Source organism: Tachysurus fulvidraco, chromosome 8 (genome assembly GCF_022655615.1).
Source record: "Tachysurus fulvidraco isolate hzauxx_2018 chromosome 8, HZAU_PFXX_2.0, whole genome shotgun sequence".
Taxonomy (NCBI): domain Eukaryota; kingdom Metazoa; phylum Chordata; class Actinopteri; order Siluriformes; family Bagridae; genus Tachysurus; species Tachysurus fulvidraco.
In genome coordinates this window covers 22762500-22778028 of record NC_062525.1, presented here as the reverse complement: position 1 = coordinate 22778028, position 15529 = coordinate 22762500, and the positions used below count along the sequence as shown (strand labels likewise).

At 38.1% G+C, this 15529-nt stretch overlaps 1 protein-coding gene across 3 annotated transcripts; it reads right to left on the bottom strand.

The window, feature by feature from the left end:
* Nucleotides 1-2417: 2417 nt before the first annotated feature.
* On the bottom strand, nt 2418-10813 carry lmf1 (lipase maturation factor 1). 3 transcript variants are annotated; one of them, XM_027159138.2, is made up of 12 exons: nt 10572-10813; nt 9820-10129; nt 9588-9598; nt 8776-8924; nt 7224-7289; nt 5957-6124; nt 4781-4952; nt 4431-4584; nt 4035-4218; nt 3637-3749; nt 2870-3043; nt 2418-2456 (listed from the first exon to the last, which is right to left on the bottom strand). In XM_027159138.2, the coding sequence occupies exons 1-11, from the start codon at nt 10795-10797 to the stop codon at nt 2872-2874; spliced, it is 1725 nt and encodes a 574-aa protein (XP_027014939.1). In that variant the 5' UTR covers nt 10798-10813; the 3' UTR covers nt 2418-2456; nt 2870-2871. The 3 variants fall into 3 exon arrangements, with proteins under 3 accessions (XP_027014939.1, XP_047673759.1, XP_027014938.1); XM_047817803.1 differs by having other exon boundaries at nt 2426-2459; XM_027159137.2 differs by lacking the exon at nt 2418-2456 and having other exon boundaries at nt 2756-3043.
* Nucleotides 10814-15529: the final 4716 nt, after the last annotated feature.

Below are 15529 nucleotides of genomic sequence, written 5' to 3'. Positions count from 1 at the left end.
GGTGACTACTCTAAACATACTAAGTTTATGTTTGATATTCCAAAGGTTCCGTTTTAGGCCCATTGTATTTTTTCCTGACAATGTTGTGTAGTTGTGCACAAAGGTTTGAATACCTTGGGAGAATCTGCAAGATCTGTACCATTTTTAAAAGAAAACATGAGTGAGAAGGCAAAGAAATTACTTTATTTCTTATAGGAGTCAAGTTAGTATGTAAGGCATAATAGAATGTCACAATCATCAGACAAATCATAACAAAAAAATCCCTGTTCAAAAGTTTACATAACTTTAGTTCTTAATATTATGTATTGCCCACTTTAGCATCTATGATGGCATGCAATCCTTTATAAGCTGTCCATTCTTCTTGGCAAAATGCCTCCAGTTCCTGAAAATTTTCTGGTTGCATGTTCTCCCAAAAGTGGCTCAAAGATCGCTCTAGAACCTTGACCTTATTTGGCTCATCATTGTCATAGATCATTGTCATGTTGGGAAATCCGAGAGCATTCCTTACACAGCTTAAGTGCTGTAGAATGCAAATTTTCATCCAGTATTTCCTGTTAACATGCTGCATTAACATAACATGCTGCATAGCCCCAAAAAATAAGAGATCCACCACCATGCTTTACAGTGGGGATGGTGTACTTTTCACCATAGGTCTTGTTGACTCCTCTCCAAACATAATGTTTATGGTTGTGACTATAATGTTCAATTTTGGTCTCATCACTCCAAATGACTGTTCCAGAACCTGTGAGGCCTGGCATGGCATTTTCTAGTGTTGAGAGATCTTTTTATATTTTTTCCCTGCTTTATAAAGTTCATCTACTTTGTTCCGTAGGTCCATTAGCAGTTCTTTTGTCTTTCAGTGCATCACCTCATGAGCTGAGAACCTCACTGACTATTTATGCACAGACACTAATTACAATCACAAAGAGTTACAGGGGTGGAAACTTACTTTAGTAGTCATTAAAAACCACTGTGCATCAACCTGTGTGTTTATAATGTGGCTAAACATTCAAGGATATGGAAACTTTTGATCAGGGTTGTTTAGGTGATTTCAGTTATCACGAGGTTTTAAAAACGAGTCAAACAACTACATGATAATTTATGACTGCATGTGTCCACTATCCATAAATAAGAAAAAACCTTTTGCATTATAAGTCATATTTTTCAAATAAATGGCAATGTTTAACTATTTAAATATTTCAAGTTGAATTTAACAAGTAAACATTGCCTGCAGGAGTTTATCAGTCTGTTACATCATTTTGGAGTTTCACTCTACATTGCTTCAGTTCGTTGAGGTTATTATTTTATGCACAGCTCTCTTAAAAACCCACCACAGCATCAGCGGGGCTGAAGTCTGAGGACTCTTTCTTTTTTACCCATTCATATGTCAGCTTGCTTGAGATTCAGTGTCCTGTTGCATGAAATATATATACTGGTCTCCAGTTTTAAGAATATTCTGGTGAACTTAAAGTGGATCTCATTCTTGTCTCGATGACTACAAGTTTTTCAGGACCAGAGGCTGCAAAACAAGCCCAATCATCACCACTCACTGTAGAATGGCCTTATAACCCTTTTCTGATTGACGAGTAGCAACGATTGCTTCTCCTATGTCATGACTGATGTCCCATCTAAAAGTCCTGATGTCCTTTGAAAAAGTGCTCTGAAAAAGTGGATTTTGTATATTGATGCATTCTTTTCTAATGATTAAACTTTCATCCTTTTTTCCCAGTCACTTAATCATCAGTATTTATAGTGGCATAATAATAACCCCATTATTGTACCCTAGGACAATACAGACACGGTGCATGGATACTAACATATTTGCAAATTTAGATATGATGTGTATACTGGATGCTTGACTGCTGTAAAGTTATATCCCAAAATGTTGCAGGACATTCATTGATCTGTTTTAAGTGAAAACTGGTCAAATAAATCCTTCAATAAACTGCAATCACTCACGTCATATTTTATTAGTGCCTTGGATTGTATGAAATTGGTAGTTATGAAGAAACAATGAAGTGGGTCTTATCATGTGACACATTTCTTCTCATCTTCTCAGAATAAAAGAGTCTGCTTTACTGTGAACATTTATAAATGGCACACTTATGGATAGTCTACACCAGGGGTATTCAATTAAAATTCAAAGAGGTCCAGTTACTAAAATTTCCTCCCAGCAAAGGCCCGAATCTTATATTGTCACTTAAAATAGTGCACCCTCATATTAATAAAATCAATAACGCACATACATTTCTATACAATATATTGTTAAATTTCAAGTGTTTTCAAAGTCTGAACTTGTATGGCACTTGAATGGAAAACAATCCTGTAGTTGTCTTTACTACATGTCAAGTAACAGACACCAGACACTGAATTTCTTCTGAATTGCAGAGGTTTGAGCAGCTCCCTTTTTCCTCTCTCCTTTCCACCTCTCCTTACTCCCTTTCCATCTTCTGTTCCTACTGAGAGAAATGGGCATGTAACTGTCCTGCAAGCAGTTTGAATCTTAATTGTCCTGCCAGCATAATTAGGTGCATTACTGCCACCTTCTGCTCTGGAGTATGGAACAGAAACCATCTGTTTTTGGGTTGGCTTTTGATGATGCTCCTGTCATAATAACTAGAGTAATTGCGTATGAATGAAAGATTTATCTTTTTATTAATATCAAAGAGCTTATATAATCTTATAATATTAGATTATAATAAGGAGATGCTTAATATGATGATATTAGAAAGGACTAAGGACAACTCTCACAAAGAATGGAGAAAGTAATTTTCCACTTTAATGCATCATTAAAAGTACGTAAAAAAAGTGAAAGAGAAAAGTTAAAAAATACACAATCATGGTACATTCATTCATTTTATTTATTTACTTTTATTTGTCTGGTTGCGGCCAATTTCTCGATAGAAAGTACTTCCTGAGGCCTTCCAAATTGACTGGTGGGAAGTAAGGTCCAATACGCCTCCTGGCCCACCATTTCCCCTTGGCTGCAGAAACACTCCCAGGTTTGGTAAACTTATATCTGAAGTGTTCTCCTCGTATCCACCTAAATGTTTCAAAATGTATACGTTAGTGTTTTTGTTAATAAATAAAACACCACAAGAAAAACTCAGTTACTGTTCTGCAGTATGTAGGATTTGTGGTTTAAAATGATTTTTAAGTGATGAGCAAATGATCCTGGAAAGACTTTGTCCCTGAATTATCAGAAGGTTTTTTTTCCCTTTTTAAACAATACTGGTCATTTTATTCGTAATATTAGGAAACGAAGACAATTTTCAGAGCCAGTTGTACCTGGTAAGGGACATGCTAAAGACCCAGCAGCTGTCAAATCCCCCAATCGTACATACAGAGCTAAAGACCTGTTGGACCCATGTGGATCTTCCATAAAGGCCACTGGAATTGCATAAGGGTCAAATTTCCTGTGTGTTCTAACTAACTACAAACCTTTTTTTTTGGCAACAAATGTATACATAAATGTATGTACAGGAGGTATGTAAGACACAGCTCAACTGCTGGGACACAGTAAATGACACTGTACCTGAAACAGTTCCTCAGATTAGAGATAATCAGAGTCCATTGGATACTTTGTAGAAGCTTCATGGGTTAAGACAGATATTAAAGAATGTTACTGGGCCTTACCGCGGTTTGTCTTTTCCCTGAAACGGATTATGGTCCATTAACGAGAGCACAGTGGAGTCATTTGCTAGAAGTCTTCCAGCTATCTGAATGATCCATTCATTCTGCTCATATGTCTAGGAAAAGAGGAATATAAGATGGTGAAGCTTTCAGGGAAAATGACAAAACATGCTTCAGTTTGGCGCACACACACACACACACACGCGCGCGCGCGCACACACGCGCACACACACGCACACACGCACACACACACTCACACACACGCACACAAATACACACACACACACAAATACACACACACACACAAATACACACACACACACAAATACACACACACACACAAATACACACACACACAGAATGATAAATGAATCATATACATTAATATATTTTTCCCTTACTTGGAAGGCAGCAAACCACATCAGCCAGTCCAGTCTGTAGTGATAAGGGGAAATGAGGCACGGTCTTCTATCTAGAGCTCCAGGTTTGCACAGGAACTCATACTCCTCCCATACAACACCCTCATCAGAGTGTGTTTCATTAAGTGTGCCCTGAAACACCACCTCTGTTCTCTCCTTAGTAATGCTACATAAGAATTAAATCACAAGAATTAAAAGCTATCTGTGACTGAGAACAAACAGCAAAGTGACCAAATTAAGTAGTAAGTTTAAGTAGTAATATGTTTATGTTGGGACGCCATCATAGAGTAAACAAAAAGAATGTAATCCACTAATCGAGGAATTCTGATCCATTAAGCACTGATACCAAAGAGGAAAAAAAAATTGAATGAGCTTCACCTGCCAAAAGCTCCATACGTGTTGACAATACGGAGAGGCTCAAAAGATGTGTTCATCATCTGTCTAGGACTTAGGAGGTTGATCACCACAGGAACACTCAAATATGCAATTAAAATCCCAAAAGCCACATTAACCACTCGTCGAATGAGCATGCCTGGACAACACCAGAAAAAAAAGAATGTTCTATTAAAGCGTATACATTTAGCATTATGCGTGATTGAACATACACAGGCAGCCCATTGGATAAAATAAATAAATAAAATAAAATAAACTAAACTCGGGGGGGGGGGGGACGACAACAACCCTGAAGCTTGCAAAAATAATAAGTAATACTTGAAGCTTACACACACCTTTAGTGGCTGCTTGTCCTGCTGCCTCGTTCTGCATCTTCAGCAAGGTTTGTTTAGTTTGTTGAACAGGCCAGAACAGAAATGCTAATGCTGCATCATCAAAACAAGCTAAACTTGGTACTATAGTTAGCCAATTCAGGAAACTAAGATTCCCGCTGATTATAAGAACTACCTGTAAAACAAATACATGGACATTAAGTACATAGGCCAAAAAAATATCTGATTTCTATCATGTGAATGTAGTCTCTTTATCAGGAAAAGGTCAAAAACTTAAACAGTATACCATCACATACATTTCACTCAGCTGAGGCCTGCATAATGTTAGTGAAAATCTGTGGCAGACTTTGTATTCCACGTTACCTCTACAGTCTAGAACGATCTTCCAACGGCCATCAGGAACGTTTCAATGGATGCATCCAAATTTAAAAGATACTTGTCTAAGATGTTTAATTAATTAGCAATTTTTTAAAATGCATTTTAGCATAAAAATACAATTTGGATAGTAATTCTTTGCATGTTAGCTACTGTAAGGTCATAAATGGATAACAACAACAACAACAACAACAACAATAATAATAATAATAATAATATCATTAGTATTATTAATTATAACAATAATTATTATATATTACTGGGTGCTACTGGGGCATCCAAGTGCCTACCAGTGTACACCTACGTGTGTGTGGTGAAATTAAGGTAATGTATAATAATGTGTGTGTAGAAGAGACAGGAGAAGAAGAGACAGGAGTCTGAGCTAGAGGTAGCCAAGCTGAAGATGTTGAGGTTCTCTTTGGGAGTGACAAGATTGGACAGGATTAGGAACGAGTACATCAGAGGGACAGCTCATGTTGAACGTTTGGTGGATAAATTTAAGGAGGCCAGATTAAGATGGTTTGGACATGTTCAGAGGAGGGAGAGTGAGTATATTGGTAGGAGAATGTTGGACATGGAGCTGCCAGGCAGGAGGCAAAGAGGAAGGCCAAAGAGGAGGTATGTAATTAATGAGGATATGAAGCTAGTGGGTGCAAGTGTTGGGGATGCAGAAGATAGGGATAGGTGGAGAGAGATGATTCGCTGTGGTGACCCCTGAAGAGAAAAGCTGAAAGAAGTGGTATAATAATGTGTATGTGTGTATGTGTATGTATTTGTGTGTGTGTATGTGTATTTGTTCATCACCTGGAAGAGGATTTGCAGCACTCCATTTACCATGCACATACGTCGGCCCATGAACGTAAAAAACGGCACGACAAGCTCAATAAAGTGATTACTTATTGTCTCAAATCGATGGAACCACCAAGGGGAGTGGTGCAAATAGTATGAGATGGGGTTAGGAACAGGCTGCGTCTGTGTAAAGAGAGAAAAGGCTTTTTACTACATACCAATCAGAGAGCCAGATCACACTCCTTTAGAATTTAACTCATTTAACTGTACACATAAAGCAGGTGCTGGGCTGTGAGGGTGTGTGAGCACTCGTTTTAATGGCATTCATGGGCTGGGTAAGGTAGAATGGCCATAAATATCAGGATTCAGGAGTGAAAAGCTGATTGAAACAACAAATCCAAGGTGACTTTACCAAGTACGCTTAAGCAACGCAAACAACAAACAAAAAAACAGTTCTTTTGTTTAATTAAATTTTTTGTCACAATAAACAATGATTTTGCTCATATATTATTATTATTGGCTTCGGAGCAAATCACAGAGAACACATGTATGATGTGCTTTTGTGGTATTATCTAAAAGGTATTTTACTGATCTGATAAAGTAGGTTTATTTGTGGCACCGGGTTTGGATGAAAGGACACCAAAAGAAAGATATCATGGTGATAGATTTTAGACTGTTGGAAATATTATTGGAAGTTTTATTATAAGTGATATTTACATCACATGCTGCATCTGTTAAGCCAACAACATTGTGGATGACCCCAAACAACCCTCACACACACCCTTCACTCAAATCGTTAGGCGCTCACGACTAGACTTACAAACACACACACACACACACACACACACACACACAATTTTACTTTACTTTTTAATGTTGCTACAATCAATCTGCTGCTAACTGGTTATGTTTACAATTGTAGGATCACACAGTGCTGCTCGGTTTATATTATTGTATTGTGATGTACTGTTTTGTCTTGCAAAGTTTTCACACATGCACTTTATGTAGAACTACAGTATGTCATGGTACATAGTTCTGAGGTCTGTGTTGTTTAATCTAGCTCTGCGTCATGTATAGCACCGCTGTCCTGGAGGAACATTTGGCAGACTCCCTTATCCAGAGCGACGTACACAGGTGCTTTGAGTCTCTTTTTTATTTCACTGTGTACTGCACCATATATACGTGGTTAAAATAACAATAAAAGTCTCTTGACATAACTAAATGGTACTGTACAGCATAAGCGGTTGATTGCAGCTCTCCTCTTACACACAAACATACTTACTTCATAGTGATAGTCCATGCAGGTCAGGTCTCTCCAACAACGATCTCCTCTGATCTTGATCAAGCCCTTGACAAATTGAACAATCCCATATCAAATTTTGACAGATACTTAAAAAAGTATATCATTCATTTGTTCAGTTACCAACCAGATGTTTCAGGGGATTTGCCCCAGTTGCAATACAGACAAAATACTGTAACTTTACTATCCCTTATTAGTTTAATTTTACTTTACTTTAAATATTTACCAACCCAAAGCTCAGAAACATCCACTACATATTCTTACTAATTAATCCAGATGCTCAATCTGCATCTTATCAGCAAGCTTAATGTCTGAGATACAATCTCATAAGCATAGTGTCTACAGACTGTGTCAGAAAGATGAGGGTAATTCATTTGCTATATCGTGCTAAGAGGGCCAGGCTGAGATGTTGTTGCTCCTAAATGAGTTCTTCAGTTATGTCCAATGACACATTAATTAGGATGGGTGTCCACATTTGCCCGTAGAGTTCATGTCCAGGTGGAGGTCTGGTGATTGAGCGAGGCTACTGTCTGTTTGTGTGAATAACAGTCCATCCCTTCCATTAGTTATCAAGTTTAAAGATTTTATGTTTTCAACATTTTATATCTTGTAAGTTTAAATGCATAAAAAGGAATAAAAAGGTCACCGGTTTGTGTCTGATTCTCCTCACTTACTACTGCGTGACTCCATTTAGATTATTAACAAGAATTGTATTCTTCTTTGTTTAGGACTGTTTAGCTAGTTAGGACTTTTCAAGATAATGCCTAATGCTGGCCATGTAAAAAAAAGAAATGTAATTTAGACATGAATTCATTTATTAAAGTGTACAGTACACAGTAGTACTAGTATCGTATGGGGAAAATAAAACTGATTTAAAACAAAGAATTGCAAAGGAAGCGTAATGCCTGAATAAGCGACAGCCATATCATTATAACCAACGGAAACCACTTCACAAAGTTAAAATGATTATCTTGTTACAATGGCACCTGCCAAAAGGTGGAATAGATTAGGCAGCAAGTAAACAGTGTGTTTACTTTTCACAATTGCACATGTGTACATACATATTGTATATATTGTATACTTATTTGCATATGTATATTTCATGCTTATTTAAACTGCACATTTCACACCTGTAAATGTGTACATACAATTTCATCTATACTACATATGTCATTCTGTTACACTGTGGAGATTATGTCACTAAAACAAATTCCTCGCCTGTGGAAACATGCCTGGCAATAAAGCTGATTCTGATTCTGTTTCTGAAAGAAGGAAAATGGGCAAGCGTAATGATCTGTGATGACGAATTGGGATGGCTATGTTAGAGCATCTCCAAATGAGCAGAATTTTAATGATATACAGTTATATAACATGTGTTTGTGGGATGTTTTGGACAAATAAGAGGTCCCAGATACCACAGCACACCTATATAGGTCTTGTGGAGCTGATTTGGTACCACAGGTTGTGTGGTTTTAATGTTACGGCTGATAAGTGTATGACTTTCATATATCATAAATATATGTGCAATACTTACTGCCCCAAGCATTATTCTCACTATAAGCCAGCGGAAAGACCAGATCGAGATTAGCGAAGGTGGGGAGTGATGTGGAATCTGTGCAAGACTCCATAAAGGACACAGAAAAATACAGAGGAATCCTGTCTCAAGTAACTGGCTCTCCCAACCTGCAAGCATAATGGGGACAATGTTAAAAATCCACATAATATTGGTAACAGTGATTAAATTGACAGCATTATACATGTTAACTATTAATTGTGATTAAATAATGTGGTAGTCAGTAACTCACAGGACACCAGAAAAGCTCTAGGTTTATGTTCAATAAATATATACATGTACATAAAGGTGTCGGACAATGAGACTGAAACGTCGGCCAATCGGTGATGCAGGTTTCACGCCTATATACTGTATAGGCGCTGCCTGGTACCCAATCTTTACAGATTTCACATCCCATAAGTAAGAGCAAAGAGTTACAGTTGAATTAGCAGAGCAATAGCACATAGTTACATAAAGTATTGTATAGACCATACAGCAATAATGAGACATATCAGAGTTCAAAAGTGGACAAACTGTTGGTCCACATCTTTATGGTGCATCTGTGACCAGGACAGAAAGACTTGGTGGTGTATCGAGAGCCACAGTATCCAGGTTACTGTCCACTACAAAGGATAAACCACAGTCAACAAGAATAACTTTACAGACGTGTTAATTCCCATGATTAATTGACATGGTATTGGCTGCAAATGCAGATGTTTACGTTTCATTGTCCAACGACTGTATGCATGTACGGATGGATGTATTTTTATAAATTGATAAATTATTCTACTTACCAAAGGAATACCTAAAAGCAAAAAGAAGTGTATACTATAACTGATATATTAGAAAGAGTGTTACATTTGGTTATAAAAATTAAGAAATATTTTGGTCTAGCCTACCAAGGAACTAATACAAAAATTTAAGCAAGTATTTTAAACATCTTTATAAATCTGTAAATAGGACTAAAGTAATAGTTGAATACAGACTACAGTAAGTTAAATGTCACGTGTGTGTACTGTTGCTCACCACAGCTGTCCAACATTTACTATGGAGTGATACAGGATCCACAGCACTGCCATTATAATCATGTTGGCCTTCCCAAATAAAAGGACAAAGCCAGAAAGTGCCAATCCTACAAGAGCAATGCCATCTAGGTTGCCATTCATGTCTTTCCAGTCCAAGAACCACAGAATAGTGGGAGCGTACGTGAGCGCAGCCATGCCGATCTTACCACCCACATAACGCTTGACACTACGCAGGTAGTCTTCACAAGGTGTCAAACCCTTCTCCCCGATCAGCTGTTTGTTCTGGTTGTAAGCCACAGTAAAGGCAACAACTACAGAAAGAAAATGTAACGAAAGTATTGTTGCAGTTGAGTTGATTTGAGATTATACTAAATTTATAACTTGGCACGACTGCAACTGCTTATTTCTATACTGTAGCAGTATGTCTTATATTGTATACATCTATAATGTGGCTACTGATATGGAACATTAAAAAATAGGTCACCTATAAAAAAATAGGTGAAAATCAATTAATCAAATCAACAAATAAATTATATATATATATATATATATATATATATATATATATATATATATATATATATATAAATTATTTATTTGTTTATATGGTTTATAACCAGCAAATGAAATCAATCAATAAATAAAAATAACACACAAATAAATCAATATGTGTTATAAGCAGTAAATGAAGGTTTTTATGTAATTAAAGGTAGTTATTTTAAGTGCTATATGCTATTATAATGCACAACTCACAGTACATGAAGGCAACAGATCTCAATAACACAATCCTAGTGAGCCAGTAAGTCCCTGTTCCCAACCGGATCTTTTGTTTCTTATCGCATTTCACATCATGATGTGTTTCAGTGTCGCTGTTGTGTGACTGTCCGGTTGTGTCGCCTTTATGTCTTCTCCTCACAGTGCTTTCACTTCTCTCCATGTTTTCACTGGTAGTCGCCATACTTTCGTGTTGTGTGCGCATGCGCCAGGTTTGACCGCCTTATCCGGCTCTTACAGTGAAAATTCACACATTAGGCCATCCTTAAAAATATTTTGGTCGGTAGGTCGGTCTATTTTAATTTTCAAGTTTCAATGTAAAAAAAAAAAATAATAAAATTTCGGTGATGGTGATTACGTAGATATGACTTTAAACAAATTAGCATATCGTGACGTCACTGACTGGGTCTTCAACCCGTGCCTTCGGGCGCATCATCGCAAACCTTATGTTGATGCTGGCCCGGTTTCCCAGAACTGCGTGCCAAGATAAAGCGGTGTTGAGCTGTTTTAGTGCATTTTTTTTAGATGCATATGTGCTCGAACCCGTTAATATTATTTTATTGCTTTTGTATTAGTTGTTTGAAGAGTAAAAAAAAAAGTCGGTCTTAACGCAAGTTGAGCGTTAAAAATAAATAAAATTGAGTCGGTCCTAAATTGACAGGGTCGGTCGGGTTACGGTAAACAAGAATATAAGGATGGCCTTATATAAAACTATTATATAAAACTATTATATAAAACTATTTTATAAAACTATTATATACACTCACCATACATGTGGACTTACGCTTGTACCAGTTGTTTTAAAGATGTAATAAAGTCGACAAACAAAATGTGATCAAAATGTAAAAATATTGTGCAAATGCAAGTAATGTGAATCAAATTAATATTTAGTTTCCAGAAAGAGACGTTCATCTATCTATCTATCTATCTATCTATCTATCTATCTATCTATCTATCTATCTATCTATCTATCTATCTATCTATCTATCTATACATATATCCATACATATATCCATCCATCCTTCTATCTATCTATCCATCCATCCATCCATCCTTCTATCTATCTATCCATCCATCCATCCTATCTATCCATCCATTTATTCATATTTCTTCAGTTATTTCAGTTTCCTGGTCAAGGTTGCACTGAATCCAGAGGTAATCAGCCTTATAAACGGTTTGAACACAACCCTGCTGACAGGTGCAGTTACAGACTGTTTAATTACTGTCTATCAGATTTACAAAAACAATAACCGAAAGTGTCATTTTTAATAATCGCAAATAAATATATTTAACTGATATTATGTACCGGCCTACTGAATATTCATTGGAATAGTTGGAATCTATAAATAGATGAATATTCATAAAATGGTTTTATTTACACATGAATGAAATCAAAACATTCCCCATTTTCCTTCACTTACCCACAGCAGCACAGCTTTCAATGAGGAAATCGGTGGCAACGAGAGCTTCAACACAGAATACGTAAAGGTTGGCAGGACTGATCCAAGTACAAGAGGTACGTCTTTATCCAAATACCTCAAGTTCCTTTTTCCTATGTCATATGGCTAATAAGTCCAAATTGCAAATCATATTAAATGCCCAATTCTCACCTTCTGTGCCCAATTCTCACCTTCTGTAACAACCGAATCAGTCACACCTTCAATCCAGTTCAGTGAAGATGATGTGTGTCAGGTCTTCAGGAAGACCAAAAGAAGAAAGGCTCCAGGCCCAGACAGCGTTTCACCAGCCTGTCTGAAAGCCTGTGCTGATCAGCTGGCCCCCATCTTCACGCGGATATTCAACACGTTACTGGAGCTGAGTGAAGTACCCTCATGCTTCAAAAGCTCCACCATCATCCCCGTCCCAAAGAAACCCAAAATCACCGGACTTAATGACTACAGACCTGTGGCTCTAACATCTGTGGTCATGAAATCATTTGAAAGACTGGTTCTGGCTTATCTGAAGGACATCACGGGACCCTTACTGGACGATCTGCAGTTTGCCCACAGAGCAAACAGGTCTGTGAATGATGCAGTCAATATGGGACTGCATTATGTTCTGCAGCATCTGGACAGACCAGGGACTTATGTGAGGATCCTGTTTGTGGACTTCAGCTCTGCTTTCAACACCATCATCCTATCACTCCTACAGCCCAAATTAACCCAGCTCTCCGTGCCCTCCTCTGTCTGCCAGTGGATCACCAGCTTTCTGACAGACAGGCAGCAGCTAGTGCGACTGGGAAAACTCAAATCAAGCACCCGCACCGTCAGCACTGGCGCCCCCCAGGGCTGTGTTCTCTCCCCACTGCTCTTCTCCCTGTACACGAATGACTGCACCTCTAATGACCCATCTGTCAAGCTCCTGAAGTTTGCAGACGACACCACACTGATCGGCCTCATCCAGGACGGTGATGAGTCTGCTTATACAGACTGGAGGTTGAGTGGCTGGCTGTCTGGTGCAGCCTTAACAACCTGGAGCTGAACACGCTCAAGACAGTGGAGATGATAGTGGACCTCAGGAGAAACCACCCTGCTCTTCCCCACTAATCATCATGCACAACATTGTCACAGCAGTGGAGTCATTCAGATTCCTGGGAACCACAATCTCCCAGGACCTGAAGTGGGACATTCACATTGACTCCATTGTGAAAAAGGCTCAGCAGAGGTTGTACTTCCTTCGTCAGCTGAAGAAGTTCAACCTGCCACAGGATTTGCTGAAACAGTTTTACACTGCCATCATTGAATCTATCCTCTGCACCTCAGTGACTGTTTGGTTCGGCTCAGCCACCCAATCTGACCTCAGAAGACTACAGAGGTTAGTCCGGACTGCTGAGCGAATCATTGGCACAACTCTCCCCACTCTTCAAGACCTGTACTCCTCCAGAATGTGCAAAAGAGCAAAGAAAATCACTCTGGACCCCTCACATCCAGCACACTACCTCTTTGAACTGTTGCCATCTGGTCGGCGCTACAGAGCCCTGAGCTCCAGAACGACCAGACATAGGAACAGTTTCTTCCCTCAAGCAATCCACCTGATGAACCATTAACACCATGGAACACACAACACATAATATTTTCACTATGTATACCTCAATTGCACATTTCATACTTACACTCTGTACATGCATGCATACATATTGTCTGAATGTTTATGTTTACTTCAACTGCACATTTTACAATTGCACATGTGTACATACATATTGTATATATTGTATACTTATTTGCGTATGTATATTTCATATGTTTATTTAAACTGCACATTTCACACCTGTAAATGTGTACATACAATTTCATCTATACTACATATGTCATTCTGTTACACTGTGGAGATTATGTCACTAAAACAAATTCCTCGCCTGTGGAAACATGCCTGGCAATAAAGCTGATTCTGATTCTGATTCTAAATGACCAGGAGCATAACAAACCAAATATCTTTTTCATCGAGGTGATTATTCGTGCTACAGATTTATATTTGGGTTTTAGATTGTGTGATGTATATAATTCAGTTTAACGTGTAATGAGAACCATGCAAAAATTCCATGAAAAACATCCATGATCGTGTTTGTGGTTATTTTTAAGGCAAATTGTTTGATCCCAACTTGTTTATTCGATTTCTTACCATAGTAGCTGGTAGGCAATAATACTTCACCAAATGAATGCATACGTTAAACAATAATTTCATCACTAACTGTATAATTGTACGGTGGTGGTGTTCTTTCGGCTGCTCCCTGTTCGGGGTCACCACAGCAGTTCATGTGGTCTGAATGTTAGATTTTGGTGCAGGTTTTAAATTATTATTTTATTTACACACAAGTGCAATGAATTTTGAAACAATTAATTCATATTAATGTAACTAAAGAATAAATATGATAAACAACTATAGATCAAGGCAAGCACAAATCTGTTAATTATTAAAAACGTTGCTGTACAAAAGGAGAACGCACTGCAATGACTCAAACGGTTTGTAAGTCGGTTCTCTTTGGCATGGTAGCTTCTTAAAAAACTTTTATTAAAAAACTATTTCTGTAAGAGAACGACCTGGAATATGTCAAGCCTGCTGCGTGCCATCATCTGTTACAGCATCTCATAATCTACAGAACTTATTCTAACGTCCAATAAGGACGGACTCTATGGATCGGATTTCTTTCTCCAGTACATGCCACAGCTGCTCGAAAGGATAGAGAGCTGGGGAATTTAAGAATTGAAAAATCTTGAATACCCTCATCAACCACCCCTGGACAATTGTTGCAGTGTGGCAGGGCATATTATACTATTGCCATGAAGTAACATCCGAATTCCAGGATCCTAGCAGAACTTTGCATCACACCTCCACTGGCTTTGCCTTCATAGTACATCCTGATCTCAGTCTTCCAAATGATGTAAAAGAAACCACGATTCATTAGACCTTTGCTCCATGGCATATTTTTGATGAACACATGCCCATTGTAAATGCTTTCAACACTGGGCCATGTCACTCTGACCGGTTTGAAGCGACACAGCTACATACTGTATGAAAGTGTGTTTTTCCACTTTTCTATCACAGCAAGCATTAACTTTTTTTTTTTTTATAGCAATTTGGGAATGGGATGCTTCTGTGGGATTGGATCAGATGGGCTAGCCTTTGCTCACCCTGTGCATCAATAAGACTTGGGCAACCACGATCCTGTCACAGGCTCACCTGTTGTCCTTCCTCTTGGTAGGTAGTAACCAAGGCATATCGAGAACATACCGCAAGACCAGCTGTTTTGGAGATGACCTGTTCTGGATATGCTTTAATCCAGTCGTCTAGCCATCACATTGTGTCAATGAGATCCTTATGCTTAGCCATTCTTCCTGTTTCGAACACATCGACTTCAAAATCGGACTCTTTAGCTGCTGCCTAATATCACCTGGCAGCGGGTTTAATGTTATTTCTTATCGATGCAAATATAAAATGTC